Raw genomic sequence first — 16819 nt, 5'->3', positions numbered from 1 at the left:
AAGCTACATTTAACTGACATAAAGATTGTGAAGTAAGACCCCCAAAAAAAGTTGAAAATTCAAAACCTAAGCCTTACACTCTATTCTTAACCCACAGTGCTACTGGCACTGGAGTCTTGACCAAACAACTGGGCAGGTGAAGTACACTCTAAGAAAAAGTGTAAGTCTGCCCCTTATGTTTGAATGTATTAACTTCTGTTATTTTCATTCACAAAATTAGCCTTAAAAAAATCTTTTTCTTTAATTATACCCTCCCTTTGCCCCACTTTCAAAGAAGAAAAAGAACAAAAGTTCATAGGAAGATATAAAATATGTATTACATTTATTCAGGAGACTTGAAAGGGCTCCTTTGGAGCCATTTGAGTCTCTCCATCCCAGCCTATCCAGTAAATATACAGTTATATAGCTTTTTAATTTTTTTCTTTTTGATAAAAATTCATTTTTGTCTACAGTCAATAACCTCTTCCTAGGTTTATGCACTAAAAGGCCAGAGAAAACACTGCCATCATCTACTCTGGCCTCCTGCATCGTACAGACCATAGTACTCTGAAGGTACACGACCCTGTATAGTCAGCTTGATAGACTGTAACTGATTAACACAATGCATATTCAGTTTTGTATTGTTCCACAGTACAGATGATGACAATAGCAATATGGAAATGTTTATTAAAAACCTCATGAAAAAGGTTACGGCACATGAGCAGGAACCCAGATTGCAGAACTGAAAATACTTTCAATTTGTTTTTTCTTAACTCTCATAATTATAGGCCTCGGTAGAAAAACAAGTGTTCAAAAAAATAACATCGTCTTAGAACTTTTACTTGTTTGAGCTCAAAACTAGATCAGGTAACATCACTAATTTACTCTGAACTTCTATTTGAAACTAGCCAGTATGTATTTGGGAATTACAGTGAACACAATTTTTCTTACATCTTTTACTCAAAGCAAACATTTATGACTGTTATAACCTGCTGAAAATAGGAGTATGTAATAGAAATGCTGACACAATCTTGCTCTGCATGACATAAACATGCCAATATAATATTATTTTTTCTCCCTCTCTCTGTATATAATATATATGCACTTTTAAGTAAAAGAAAATAGATTAAACAATCAACTTATCATGTACTCATCTATCTATGATGTACCATATACCAAGCACTAGACTTATCACACTTACCTTCCTGCATAATTAAAGTTAAATTCTCCAAATACAAACATTTTTGTTACCTTATCAAAGAACAACAGTCAACATGCTCAGCACTTCATTACTGTCAGGGAAACAGTTGCACAAAAAGTTAAAGCTGCCATGAAAGATATTTCAAAACTGAAGTGAATTTTTCAAGTGAATCAAAAACCAGATGAGATGCTTTTCTGACTTAAAGATAATACAGAATAAGTTCTCCTGCTGGAGAGGAAAACCATATGCAGAATAAGTAGTGCTGTTAGTATTTTCCACCAACTATCCAAGGGACAAAATTGGAACAGCAACATGAATCATTTTGTTCTGTCTGTAGCAGAACGTAGGTTATAGTAGTTTGTTGACAATAAAAATCTCTCCATGGATTAAAATATGCATGTATGTGTATGTGTGTGTTTGTGTGCATTTATAAGTATACAAACACACACACATGTTTTAATATCTATGACAAACAGGCATAGAATTCCAAATTCACCAAATGAGCTGATGTGCAGTAAATATCCTATGTTACTTAACTGTCAATTAATCTATATTTTCAGCAACAACTGAATTGGATTTACCAAATAATGCTATGGGCTGATACTGGTACACTTCTAACCTACAGTATGCAGTACCTCTACAAAACATCTCAAAAATGCCATCTGCATTGCATATTTGTTGTAAAACTATATCTTTTTCTAATCTTCATTTTTGTTAGCCGTACATATGCATATCTGTTTATGCTCTAAGAAATAAGTTTGCAATGCTTTATAGCATGCCACACATGTTCATAAAATAAGTCCTCAAATCAATATAAAATCATGTAACTGAACAAAAAGGCATACTATTTTTCATGCTATGCTCAATATAAATATAAATTCAAGGCAGTCAAGCTATCCATTACCAAAAAAATAATACCCATAATATATATGTATATATACCTACACTCTCTAAAAAGTGATCCAGTTATGTGGATTAAGAAACCAGTAAGAAATTGGTTGAATGTAGTATAAAAATTTCATTTTATGTAAAAGCCAATACTGGCCATTTCAAGTATTTTAATACTTTCCTATAACCTTTTCATTAATAACTAGCTATTTGTAGAAATGATAATTTTTTACTGAAAATTGTATTCAAGTTAAATAAAAAATTAACTTCTACTGTAGTCCATTTTTAGAGTGTGCACGTATACATAGCAAAATACCCTTCTACAGATCTATCATAAATATTTTAGTTTATGTCAGTTCTTTTCTATGAAAACACTTGAACATTTTTTTCTCGAATTTTGGATAATGTGTATCAGGCCTTTTAAGAAACAAAACTCTTCTTAGTTCATTCGCAACACCAGATTCCCTTCAGTTTGTGCCAGTTTGCAAGTTAAAGGTCAAAGATCAAAGACATAGGACAGTACACTTTAAGGAAATTCAGACAGTGAAGCTGTTCACAGAAGACAATGTTTAACTTGGTAATGACAGTCAACAGGTCAATAATCAAGTTCAAGGCAAGCTGTTCATTGTTGCAAAAGCTACTCCCCTCAAATCCTGGCTTTCATAAAAAACCAGGTGTCTGACATTTGGGGTGCATCATTCTGACCATCTTTAATAAGTTCACAGCCCAGTGACTGTAAAGCCTATCACTGCAAGAAGCAGCTCCTAAAATCAATAAAGAGGTCTGTCAGTTGCTGACTTTTCTCTAGGAAAAAAATATTGATACAAACCTGCTCTGCAGGTCACATGAAAATGACAATACTGCTGTTAGCACAAATTACACAGAATGACAAAATGCTTTGGTGGTCCCTTGGCTCTGTCAGTGATACCGTGTTTGGCTGAAGGCCAGAAATTTGACTAACCCTTTGAGAACTATGGTGAACATGCAAAGGGGTAACACACCGGAGGGTACTCATGCAATATCAGAGTCGTCGTTTTAGCTTTCCTTTGAAACTGTAACTCTACCTCTGCAGAGGCAAATTGAACTATCATGCAACATAGTTTAAAAGAGAAATTCAAGATGCTTAAGTTAAAAGGCTAAGCTATAAAACTGTCTCCAGTTCAGAAAAAATCTTGGTAAGCGGTAGAAGTTATTAAAATAGGTTTGGTTACTTTAACCAGAAAGTAGCTGGTAAATATCTTTTGTTTTCTATTTATGTTACAAATGGTTTGCTATCAATAATGCAAATAATTAAAAACACTCACTTGCAGTCACAGGAAACCTGTTTTGAAAAACCGATCTTCTCTTAAAACCTGTATTACCCAAAGACAATCCTATAATTTAATGGCAACCAAGATTAACATCCACTAGACTCTGAAAATGGATGCAATAGTTCTCAAAGGGTTACACCACCAATGTAACACCAGCATCAAGTTTCTCTGTAGCATGACTGTTGCTTTATTTCATTGAAATCCACTTCAGAGACACACTGCTTTTTACCATGCTTTGGAATGAGCGCTCCTGACAGACCTACGAAAGGCCTGGGGCAGTTGGCTTGGTACAGCTTGGGAAAGATTATGCAGGAAAACCAACCAAAAATCAAACAAACCAATAAAAAGGTTCTGCTTGAATATAGTAATGAATATAAATGAGTTTAAAACATTGAGGACGTAGCCCAGAGCAGCTGTAAAAAACACAAAATGAATGTATTATTAAGGCTGTTACTATATTGCAGATATTTTGGCCCCTTGTTTGTTGGAAAATGGCTGTCCGAACAGTCTGAAGTCCTGCATGTCATCCGAGTCTCCCACCCGAAAAAACTGGAAGTAGGAGTATAGGACTTTATCCGTAGCAGACAGAAAGCAATCCTCTTTGGAGACAAAGCTGTTTTGGGTCTTCTCACTTTCCTGAAAGTTCCGTTGTGGGTTGTTGTGTTTTTCTAAAAAAATTTACTTTCAGCAAAAAATTTTTCAAAGGGGAACAGGCCTTAAGGGAAAAATGTAGAAACATGGAGATTTTTTTTTTTTTCCTCTTTGTTAGTTAATCCTGATAGTTTATAGGGCATTGAATGTGCAGAGGAAAGGCCTAGAATCGAATGACAAAGAAAGACAAAGGACTGAAGAAACAGCAGATACTGTGTATCACGGAAGCTTCCCAGCTGAGCGAATCGCCACTCATGCGCAGGACAGGCAACCCCCTGGGTTTTAAAGATCAGCTTTGTTTCAGACTGACAGATGCCCGCTCCTAGCTAGGAAACTGCATAACAGCTCTTGTGTTGAATCTCAAGTTACCACAAACTCCTGGGAGGGAAAGAAAAAAAAAACCAAAACAAAACCCTACATCACACCCACTCTTGCATAGAGCGTTTGCAGTACAGTATGTGGCGGGGTGTTCCTTTCCTTTTGAACTGGAACACAGTGTAAACCAAGACAAGGAGGCACAAGGCCAGGATGCAGGGAATGACGATGGCTATGGCTTTCACAGTGCTGGCTGTGTTGTCCAGTTTGATGACAATGTCAACATCATCTTGAGGGCTGTGTCGGTCTTTATCTCGATCTGTTGGTCCATCACAACCCATAAAATCCTTGAGGATGGATCTGGGATAACCAGGTTCCACCCTGAGCATCTGGTTATTGAATTTCCAGTACTCTTTTCCTTTGTAGAAATACGTGAAGCCTGAGGAAGAAAATTGCAATTATTCATGGTCATACGGGATCAAATCATGTCATCAACACACCATGACTGAAACTACTGGTATCAAATTTTTTGTAATTAAAAATTAAAAACATGTAAGGAAGAGACCTCAGTTATAGGTCTTTCAAATCTTCTTTACAAATTTCTTTTATTTACTGTCTTTAAAAAACTTAACCTTGGGGTGGGGGTGGGGGTTAATTCAATAAACTGGGATTTAATTTTCTTCAATTACTACCAAAAATTAAAGGAATTCCAGAGAATATGATCTTTGACAGACCAGGGTCCAGCTAATTTGTTCATTCACTGAAAACCCAACCAGACTTGGAATCCTCGGGGTTAGGACTTTAAAGCTTCACAACCTCTTCAACATGGGAAGTCTTCTGAAACAAATTGCAATGCTATGCTAGCCAGAAATCAGAGCTGACCCTCTTTAATGTCACATAGCCTACTGCTGTACTTCCTGAAGAAGGAAACTGGATGTAATAACAGCAGCTTTGCCAAGAGAAAACAGGTGTAACCAGATTTAAGTTTTCTGCAAAGAGCTGGTATTTGATCATTCGGGCACAATCCAATGTTATTACTAAACATGCCTAAATGGAAAAAAACCCAAACTTGACTCCTTGCCAAAAATCTACATGACTTTACTATGCCAGCTGAAAAATGGCATTGATCTGGCAAGAAAGAAACCTTCAGGATGGGTGAACTTCCTCCTACTGTTTATGAACTGAATGCAAACAGCTGGATTTTTCCTTATCTTCACTTTATAGACCTCAGCTCATTTTCTTCAGTACTAAAGGCCACTAAGAATACTAAGACAGACTGGGCATTATTTGTCATTTTAACAATGCTTCCTGAAAAGATCGTTAATTGGCTATCTGGAGATAATATCAGTAATCACCTATTCAAACAGCAGCTAGTTTCTTTCAAATCTAAAAAAAAATTAGTATATTTTGCAGCTCAAACTGCAAAAAAATCTTCATCAATCTACAAAAATCTACTGCCAGTTTTCAGAATATTTAGAATATTTGAACATTCTTCTACATTAGTTATTTATGTCATTTCAATGGCTTCCCTAACCACTGAAAAGGTACTGTTTTCTTTTCCTTAATTCCTTGCAGTTTTATTATCTGAGAATGTGTTAGTTTATCTACAGAAAGGCATAATACTGGTTAAAAAGAAAAAAGGAAAGGAAAGGAAAGGAAAGGAAAGGAAAGGAAAGAAAAGAAAAGGAAAGAAAAGAAAAGAAAAGGAAAGAAAAGAAAAGAAAAGAAAAGAAAAGAAAAGAAAAGAAAAGAAAAGAAAAGAAAAGAAAAGAAAAGAAAAGAAAAGAAAAGAAAAGAAAAGAAAAGAAAAGAAAAGAAAAGAAAAGAAAAGAAAAGAAAAGAAAAGAAAAGAAAAGAAAAGAAAAGAAAAGAAAAGAAAAGAAAAGAAAAGAAAAGAAAAGAAAAGAAAAGAAAAGAAAAGAAAAGAAAAGAAAAGAAAAGAAAAGAAAAGAAAAGAAAAGAAAAGAAAAGAAAAGAAAAGAAAAGAAAAGAAAAGAAAAGAAAAGAAAAGTGCTGAGATGTATCAAGACAGTAGTTAGGAGGCTTGTTCACAAAATGTCTTCTATTCTGATTGGAACAAATCAAAAAAGAGGACTGTAATTCTTTAAATACAATGAAGTTTTAAAATTTTAGCATATAAATTTCCTTAAAGCAATTTGAAGCTTAAACAAAAAATATTATCAAATGCAAACTTCCAGTATTCTGAGCCACAGGTTACCTTATCTTTGTATTTAATATAACAACGTGTAAGTAAGAAAGCACTGTACATACTTGCCCTGGATAAATATTTCAAGAGTGGAAATTTGGTATATTATCTCTATCAATGTTCTAATACATCTATAGAGACCATAAACAGATATGACATCTCTAAATCTGTATTCTTACATATATACAGAATACATATATGTATAAATCAGGGGTACATATAGTATTAATTGTTATTATACATTGAAATATCAAAATAAAACTGTTAAAATCAAAGCAGCAAAGGAATCGCCAGTAAAAATTCTTCAATCAGAGGGTATTCTCCACTGGAAAGCTCTGAAGGTATTGTAAACTTTTCTGTCATTTTGCTGAGGCAGGAACCATGACAACAGTCAGTTACAGCTGAAGGATGAAGTTACCAGCAAAGAAGGGTAGTTCTAAGAGACTGAGTAGTTTTACTGCTTCTCATGGCAGAACAAGTGACTTCATGCAACTGTTGAAAGTGATTTCATCTAATCTGCTTGCCTTATTGAGCCTGCTTTGGGAGCTGCTCCTTACAGTTTTCCATGTGCTAGTCACTGACTGTAGTGAGCATAATACTTGACCCAAACAGCATGGAAGACCTCAGCTATCGCTAACGTGTCATATAGAAACTCAAATTAAGAGTGGTAGCAAGGACAAGGCAAAAAAAGTTCAATGAGCTAGTAAAGTAGACTACATTTTCTCTTTCTTCTCTCTAAAAATTGCCCCACCGTCTACTTCAGCAGAATTTCTAGACGGGCAGTGAGATTTTCTGTGCTGCTCTCAAGGCAGAAAGGAAGATTTCTCCAATCTGGAGAACTTTTTGTGAACTCAGATTCCAGAAAGGAAATTTCCTCTTCATTTCCTCCTAAGAGTTTCTACCACAGTGTTAGAAACCAAATACAATATGGGAAGTAGCAGGGGGAGTTTCAAAGATGTTACCTGTACCATAACTAGCTTCTAGGACACTGAGTCAGGATGTTGACTTGAGTCGGAGATAGTTTTTTCTCATCTTTCCCAAGCCTCTTACTTCAAGATTACCCAAAAGTTTTGTAGACAGACAAGAAAACCCCTCTATGATCAGAATTACTGCAGGTGTTCATTTGCACGGTTTATACAATAGAAAAACAAGGGAAAGAAAAAAGTATTCTTTAAAATGTAATGGATTTACATCTTTCAGATGTTCTCTTATGAAGCTATATAGTAAACCTTCCTTGTCAACTCTGCTTCTGCCCAAAGAAAGGAAAACAGTTTCAGGCAAAATGTAATCAACTTCTTTCCAACTAAGCTGTGGTATTTCTTATTTGCATCTGCTTTTGTTTCTTTCTCTCCTCATACAAATAAGAATGGAGTTGTGAACTGTTTCTTAAGATGTCTGTTTTCTTGATTTCAGGGAAAATGTCTTAGTGGTCTTCTCGGGAACTTTGTGGTGTCATAATGGCTTTCTGAGAAGCCCAAGAATTCCCTTCCCCTCCTCACAATCTCATGGCATGTTTTACCACTGTCCTCATCAGAGTCAGACAGACTATCAAAGCCCCTGGTGTAAAAAAGAGCAGTGCCTTTGATGTAGCCAAGAGTCTTTCCTGCTTTTAGAATGAGTGCTCTACCTCTGCAGTACTTTCAAACCCACTGGTCTGAGTGTTACAGTAAGATAATTTCCATTTGTAATGACAGACACATGTACCTGAGCTCGGTACATAAAACAGTATGGGGAAAGCGATCAAGGTAAGAAAAAAACCAAACCCCCGCACACATACATACATATGTGTTAAATCCCTTTTGGATGTAGATCTTTAAAAATATTCTTAAAAGTAATGAAGAGAAGAAAGCAGAGGTTATATCCATTATAATTGTCTGCGTATACATAATGTTTGTGCCCATTTCCACATATCTGTGTATTTACAAAGTTTGTTATTAGTCTGCTATATGCATAATATCATCTTGACTGACCTACTTATCAGTTAAAAACAAAACAAAACAAAACAAATAAAACAACACAAAAAATAAGGTCTAGCCAAAAGGCCAGAATCCAGAGAGGGTTTATTCTTCTGGATAAAACAGAAACAAAGCAAGGAAGTAATTAAACATATTTCTGAAAAAAAAAACCAAAAAAACCACCACACATTTCCATGTTAAATTACTTAATCAAGTTAGAGGTTGAAATAGAAGACTGAAATGGTTTATACAAGGAAATAAATGTTTTTATCTGCTTATTAAGAGGAAATTAAAATAATATGGCTGTCTGTGAGGCAAACAGAATAAACTCAGAACCTACTAATAAATAAGTCATCAATGCCATGCAACAATTCACACACTTACTAACACAATGATAAGTGATGACAAATGCATATTTTTATTCCTGTCAAAGGGATCTAAACTCTGTGCAACTGAAGGTTCTGCTGGCAGCCTGCCAGCAGTCCCTGGGTAGTGCTAAATTCTCTTGAGATGGAGGAGATCTTGGCTGCTTTCATTCATTTGGAGGTTTGGCCAGCTGAGATTCTAGGTTCCTGTACGTGGTGATGCACCTTGATACAGGTAATAGCACTTCATACTAACATCCCTGTGATCTGCATTTCAGCATCGTGGGCTTATGACATCTTTGATTTACATAGATTCCCAGGGATATTTCTGCTTAGATGAATATTTTGCTTCCCTTTTCTAGTTGTTCAGAATGAAAGTAATACCTTTTAAGCTGTTTAAGCAGCCAACACCTTGACAATTCAAATAGAGGTATACTGTGTTTAGGAAGTTTGTTTTAAGAGATACTATAGTTCAGCAGAGAATAAAAATAAATAAGTGAAATAAGACATAAGAAAAAAAAAAAGAATGGAAATTAAAGTTTATGACACTAAATTTGAAAGATTTTTCTCTATTGTGTTAAATGGTACATGCAAATAAACAGCCATTTTCACAACAGCAAGTTCTATAGCAGAAAATACTGTATTCATAAATCAAGAATTCCTTCACTACTTAACCTGAATAGTCAACAACCCCTCTACTTCTTTATCTTACATAAAGGGTGTTAATAAATCATTAAAACAAGGATGTGTTTGCATACCATTTTCTTTGTGGACAAAGGCTCCCTGAGGTGATTCTGGGATACCTTTCCAAATTGTGATTGGTTTGGGATAACCAGGGTCCATGGATCTCATTTCTTCACTGTACCTCCAGTACCTGATTTTTTTTTTTAAAGAAGAACAAAAAAAAGCAAAAAGCATTTATAAGATAGTAGATGAGTAACTACATTTTTTTTTTCCTTCTAACATTTGCTACATTCATTAGCCACAAATGAGAATACTTGACTTCTTTTCTTTGAACATGCTACCAGCTTACAAAGAAATCTTTTTGCTGACTGGACAACTGTTTCACATAAGCAGAAAGAAGATAAAAGCTTTTTGCACTTTGGCAACTAAATCATCATGCATCTCACCATCTCAGCAATTCTGATGCCTAGGACTTCTGCACATGACACAGAGAGATGCAACATATGCAAAAAAGATAAATTACTGTTTAAATAACATTTTAATCATGAAAAAGACAGTAAATTCAGATTGAAATACTCCCAACAATATCAATTTACCTCTCTCTATATGTATACATTACAGTACCTTTTCTTTTCATTATCATTAAATAGATACAGTGTAATACAAAATTCAACCTGGTTTTGTGCCCTTTTGCCAGCCAGCCCTTCTCGAATTTAAAAAGTTTAGCATGCAAATTCTAGGCAACTTGAATGTGTAAGAAGTATTTACACTTGTGATTTTATTTAAACTTACAGATAATGTTGATAATTTCTTTGTCCTTATGCTACTGGCTAAACTGTTATGCATATCTTATTATAAGCAGGTTCTAAGAATTAACATACTGTATCTCTAGTATCTCTGCGTATCCTGATATAATATTTGGGTGGGTCATTTCATATTCTGATTGGCTGTACTAATTTAGAGCATATCAATTTTGAGCCTAGTTTTCTTGGAGAATTTTTTTTTTTCCAAATCAGTTTTATTCATGTGAAAAATTACATAAAAAGACAGCCACTCACCATTTCAGAACATCAAGACCCTGAGAATATACGACGTTCATTGATAATCTGGTCACTGCTAAAAACTTTACCGTTTTTCTAATTTGAATTTATTTGACTTCAGCTTTTAGAAATTCTTTTTATGATTGTTCCTGTTATATCTAGAGTCCTTAAGTGGATGATATTTTGTCCCTGCAAAGGTACTTAGACACTCTAATCAATTCACATCTTAATCTTTTTTAAAAACAAAATGGTCTAAACTCCTCTGTATTTCTCCCTACAGGGCATTTCTCTGGCTTTAAACTTTCAATGAAATTAAAAGGTGGCAGATTTCAAGTGGTTTAAGAATTGGCATGTTGCATTAAAAAACATTTTTATTTATTTTTTCTTTCTTATGCATAAATTATTTTTATAGCCTGATTTCTTAATCTAGTCACATATGTATCAGTAACCAGCCAACAAAGCAATGCTCTTTATTTTGAAATTTAACATCTTTCAGAGTTTGCAGTCTTTTACATAGAGAAAGAAACAACATGTCGAAGCAGTAAACAAAGCTCTGACATCAATACTATTGCAGTTTCTTGCTCATCTTTTGACTCTACTTCTTCATCCTTAGTTTGCATTTTTTCTTTTTGCATTTGCGTGTTCTCTCTTTCTGTTTCTTTATTCTCACTCTTTGCTTAATATTCTGTTTTCTAATCTCTGTTTTTATGTGCATTTCTTCTTTATCTCACTTCTACCTCACCTTTTCCTCTATCCCTCTTTCCCAGAACCTTATTTCCTTCCTGCATACTCATTTTCCTTTTTGCTCTTCCAACCTTTTCACCTTTTTGAGCAACTTCTTTTAGCAACCTCTGCATTTTTCCACTAGGCTGCATGATGGAGATAGTCAATCTTATAGGACTTTCAAAAATATACATTGTCATAAAAAAAACGAGTCTTCGAGGACACACCCAGTGCACACTCAAAAGTCCCATACCTGCTGTTTTTTCATCGTTGATGAGAAATCTTATGAGGGGAAGATTGATCATGATTCTGTCTCAGCAATCTGTGCTGGAATAATGAGCATGTCTACAGACTAAGGAAAATACTAGTCCTGATTCTCCTTGGAATGCCAAATGTTCAGAAGCAGGCTCCTCAGTGATGACTTGAGTTTTATAAACTATATAAATTGTGTTACTTTATGTCAATGATTGTAAAGTAACAGAGGGAAAATAAATGAAAGTGCACTTCATTGCTTTAGAAAAAGGAAATTTTAAAATATCGGCTAAAACATTATTTCCTGTATGTAATCCTATTCACTTAATCATACTCTGAACTATTGGATGACTAAGCTTTATGAAGAAAAAAATATTCATTTTAACTCTAAAGTACAAAACCTTGTCACACCAGACAGGGTCATAAACAAGGCCATGTGTCAAGAAGTACAGGAAATTATCATCTTAGAATCATAGAGTGGTTTGGGTTGGAAGGGACCTTAAAGATCATCTAGTTCCAACTCCCCTGCCATGGCCAGGGACACCTTCCACTAGACCACTCAAAGTCCCATCCAACCTGGCCCTGAACGCTTCCAGGGATGGGGCAAACACAACTTCTCTGGCAACCTTTTCCAGTGTCTCACCATCCTCACAGTAAAGAATTTCTTCTGCCTTCCTTCAGTTTAAAACCATTACCCTTCATCCTATCACTACATGCCCTGATAGAGAGTCCCTCCCCATCTTTCTTGTAGGCCTTCAAGTACTGGAAGCCTGTTATAAGGTCTTTTCTTCTCCAGACTGAGCAACCCCAACTTTCTCAGCCTGTCTTCATAGGAGAGGTGCTCCAGCTCTCTGATCATCTTTGTAGACCTCCTCTGGACTTGTTCCAACAAGTCCATGCCTTTCCTGTGCCAAGGGCTCCAGTGCTGGATGTGGCACTTCAGTTGGAGTCTCATGAGAGCAGAGTAGAGGGGCAGAATCACTCCTCTTGACCTGCTGGCCACACTTCTTTTGATGTGGCCCAGGATGCAGTTGACTTTCTGACCTGCAAGTGCAAGTGGCGGGTTCATGTTGAGCTTCTCATCAACCAACACCCCCAAGTCTTTCTCCTCAGAGCTGCTGTCAATCCATTCTCTGCCCAGCCCATATTTGTTCTTGAGATTGCCCTGATCCATGTACAGGACCTTGCACTTGGCCTTGTTGAGCTGCATGAGGTTTGCATGGGCCCACCTCTCAAGCCTGTCAAGGTCCCTCTGGATGGCATCCCTTTCCTCCACCACGTCGACCGCTCCACACAGCTTGGTGTCATCAGCAAACTTGGTGAGGGTGCACTTAATCCCAACATCCATGTCAACAATGAAGATGTTAAACAGCGCCGATCCCAACACCAACCCCTGCGGAGCACCACCTGTCCATCTTGTCCTGCACTACTCAATTCTGGTAGGAGAGGAACAAGAGAGGGCAAAACATTTTCTGTGGTCATTTTTGTCCCCTCTTTCGCTTTCACACAATTGTTTGGAAGAATTATCTTTAGTGTTTAAATGGATCATTTCAAATATTAATAATAATGATCCACACATGAGCTGCTTTAGACATGAGTATTACAATGCCATTTACTTTTTGGACTTTTAAATCTTCTTACTGGTTTGGTTTTTTGGTTTGAGATTATTTTTTTTTTAATTTTATGATTTAAAATTAATTTTAATTTGATGCTTTGTATGCTATTGCTTTAACTTTTTATGTATGCTACTGTTAGGGGACATTTAACTCTGTCTAGATTCTGCCCTGGAGCTCCTTACTTACAGATTACTGTCAAAACAAAATACACAGGTCCTTGAGTTACATAAGGAGGAACATACTTTGTTATTTTGACACTGGTGTAACTTTTTGTTTCCCTTTCATCCCTACCTCCTGCCACCAAGAAACTACATTTATGTTATACCTTCTTCAGGAAAAGATACACCTCTACAGTAGAATTATACTTACTGCTAAAACCAGCAGGAGAATTCAACTCTAACTTTACATTAAGAAGAAAATGTGATATAAACAATACACATTGAGCAGCTTAGTGGTGTATGGGTTTATTCCCACTGGTGGTCAATATCCTGTAATAGCTCAATTATCTCTGCAAGGTTCATGTTGTTTGATCTTCTTCTAACATACTGTATTGCATTTATATCCTGCTGAGTTTCATTGTGCTTGTTAGCTCTAAGTAGCAACTTCTCTGTTAACAGATGTTTTCTCTGGTAGTTCTTTTTGTCTTCTGTTATTACCACTAGTGTTTTAGGAAAGTCTTGACTATAAGTAACTGCCTGTGCACGGAAATATAAAAAGACACTGCTGAATAAAGCCTAAAGGAAGTACAGGTCACATAAGATTCCTACTGTACGTACTTTCCCACAAGTGTGGAGGTGGAAAATTATTACCTGAAAATGAACTTTCTTTTTTTAATCTATTATTATTTTTAAAAATCTATTATTATTTAGGTGGCTTTCTTCTTCACTATGGAAATTGCTTGAAATGATACTTAGTTTTCAAACACCATAAAAATTTTACTTAGTTATCTACTTCCCTCATCGCGAACACTGGAGATTATTTTTTTTTTAAAAAAAAGCTTTAACAATAAAATTGGTTGTGGCAATCTGTAGTGCAATATTACAGTACTGCTAAAAAATTATCACCTGTAGTGTGCTAAACATATTCTATGATGTGCAATAAATTAATTTCTTAAGTGATCCATGAATACTATTGGTGTCTCAGAATCCTAAATACCACACAGTAACAAAAGCAGTCACCATACTTTTAGTAATACTAAACATAACATTAACATAACTAGCATAGCTAACATAAACATTAGAATTATTAATAAAGAATAATTTGTCTCTGAGCACTCAGAATTTGCACAGTGATACATCAGTCAACAAACATAGTAACATCCTGAAAACCTGTAAAATCCATCATTCAGATAACTTGCAGTGTTTCAAAAATTAATGAGTTCTCTTGACATCTCTATAAAGCAGACAAATATTCTTTCCTTTTTTTTTTTACAGACAGGGAAATGAAGACACAGAGACACTAAGTGACTAGTGCAAGTCTTTTTCAGGACTGGAAAATAATTCAGATTTTACAATTTTTTTTCTGTTCTTTATTAATCATAAAAATAAGTGTCCCTTCTGAAGGGACGGTAAGATTTAGTTTAAAATATTTCCTAGAGAACTGCTCAGATTGTTCTCTACCTTCCTGGTTATCTGTCATTCCCCTTTCTTGCCTCATTTTTAAATAGTAGAAAAGAAGTCATTTTCACTGACCTTAAAAAGCTTTGGATCATGCTTTGCCTCTTTATGTGTTAGGGTTTAGAAATGTGGACAAAAAGGAGCAGGTTAAGAGTGTAAATAACTACATTACTTTGAATGTTTAAGTTTAAATTTGCCACAACTGTCACTTGCCTGTTGACTTCTAAAACAAAACTTTTCCACTGGATATCATATACTCATTTCAGTATATTAGCACAAATATAATTTAGGTTACAAGAAATATGAAAACAGCATGGCCTTCTATGCAGGAGGAGTTAATTTCATCCACAGAAAATGAACTGTTTAAGTGACTGGACTTCTTCTTTTGAGAAATAGAGGAAAAGATTAACACGCTTAGCTTCCTTGTAGAATTCCTATACCAACCTATCTCCTTTGAAGAAGTAGGTTTTCCCAACATCTTCCCACCAAATTGCTGAATCAATGCCATGGGAAGGAATTCCACTTCCAAGTGTTATCAAATCATGAGGATAACCTGGCTGGAGAGTAGTGTCCTTGAAAACCCAGAACTTGTTACCTGTACAAAAGCACATATATACACATACATATATGTGTGTTAGTCTTCAGCACTTTCAATATTAATACACTCCTAAGAAATAAGAAAAACTCCCAAAGGGCTATAGTGGTTCTGCCAAACACAATGAAATGAAAAATGTTCTATCACTGCAAATAATACAAAATTAAATATGCCTTACAGATACCTTGCATTTATAAAGCACCTTTCTTTCAATAAGCCCGCAGAATATTTTGATACCATTCAAACCCAGAATGAAAACGGTCATCTCAAGAGGCTTCGTGGTTAATAATATAATACATTTACAGCAATACTACACAACAGATTTACGTTTCATGAGGAAAGAAGAGTGAATTTTAGGACAAAATAAGGTAAGAAAACACAAAAATAAATAAAAAATAGAAATTCCAATCCTCATAGAGACCATATACTATTATTACACTGTACTTTTCTGCTCAAGAAGTTAAATTACTTATGAAGGACGTACAGGTTATTTCTGAAATGACCATAGAATTTAAATTTTTTTTTAATCATATTCTCTTTAGTGTGGCCTAAAGACAGCAAACTGAGGGTTGAAGTCCCACAGGTGAAAACCTTGTGCTTCTGAAATTAATGGGGAGTTGCCTTTGGTACCAGTGACACTAAGCTTTAACCTTTGGTTGTGGGTGAAGACTCATTCAAAACCACAAAATTGACTTACACAGGCTGACAATACAAGGTAGTTGTATGACTCCAGCTGGTGTTAGCACAGTGTCTAAACAAACCTCAGGTGACCTAAGCTGTCCTAAATACGAATAGTAGCCTAGTGCCTCCCGGACAGCAATGCTCAGTGATTGAACCCTTAGTGTTGCATTTACTAGTTAAATATATTATCTGTATGGATACACATGTCTACAGAAGCAGCAGTTGCACCAGTGTTTTCTGGAATAGCCCCCCCTCAGTAGCTGTTTTTGGAGAGGATGCTTCCTGTGCTCTCTCTTGTAACTGGAGGGCTTACCTCACCTGCATACAACTCCAGTTTCCCAGCTTTGGTTTGCTCTGGTTTGCTCTAGCTTCCTAGCCAAGCTCTTTTTCCTCACCAAACACTTCCACGATTATCTTACCTGGTTCATCATCTCATATTAAGCCTTTAGTCTAACACTTTCCCCAATAATTTTGTTGTCCTCCAGACTCTTTATTAGGGTTTGCTCAACATACTGTGCCTCCTGTCCTGTTCTTGCAACTATGCCCTTTTTACATTTTTGCTTTCTTCTAATTCTTCTTCAAAATACACTTCTCACTTGTGGCTTTTCAGTAGAGAGTTCTTTTTCAGACACAGACATCTTTGACTGTAAAAAGGGAATATAGATCCTAATATGCCTCCTAGAAATAGGGAAAAGGGAGCATAATTTGCATTTTAGTACTTATCTGAAGAGCTTTCTTTGAG

The 16819-nt window shown here is 35.6% G+C and overlaps 1 protein-coding gene across 1 annotated transcript in view; it reads right to left on the bottom strand.

Annotated features, from left to right (window-relative positions):
• Nucleotides 1-646: 646 nt before the first annotated feature.
• MMP16 (matrix metallopeptidase 16 (membrane-inserted)) overlaps nucleotides 647-16819 on the bottom strand; it is a 185901-nt gene continuing 169728 nt past the window's right edge. Inside the window, exons 8-10 of the mRNA XM_009891863.1 lie at nucleotides 15246-15396; nucleotides 9629-9744; nucleotides 647-4783 (exon numbers count right to left, since the gene is read on the bottom strand). Coding sequence (XP_009890165.1) covers nucleotides 4449-4783; nucleotides 9629-9744; nucleotides 15246-15396 — 602 coding nt within the window. The 3' untranslated portion in view covers nucleotides 647-4448. The remainder of the gene's footprint in view (nucleotides 4784-9628; nucleotides 9745-15245; nucleotides 15397-16819) is intronic.

The sequence above is a fragment of the Charadrius vociferus genome, unplaced genomic scaffold (assembly GCF_000708025.1).
Source record: "Charadrius vociferus isolate BGI_N301 unplaced genomic scaffold, ASM70802v2 scaffold15, whole genome shotgun sequence".
In the NCBI taxonomy this organism is placed as follows: domain Eukaryota; kingdom Metazoa; phylum Chordata; class Aves; order Charadriiformes; family Charadriidae; genus Charadrius; species Charadrius vociferus.
The sequence above is the reverse complement of the archived record's forward strand: the minus strand, read 5'-3'. Positions and strand labels throughout refer to the sequence as shown.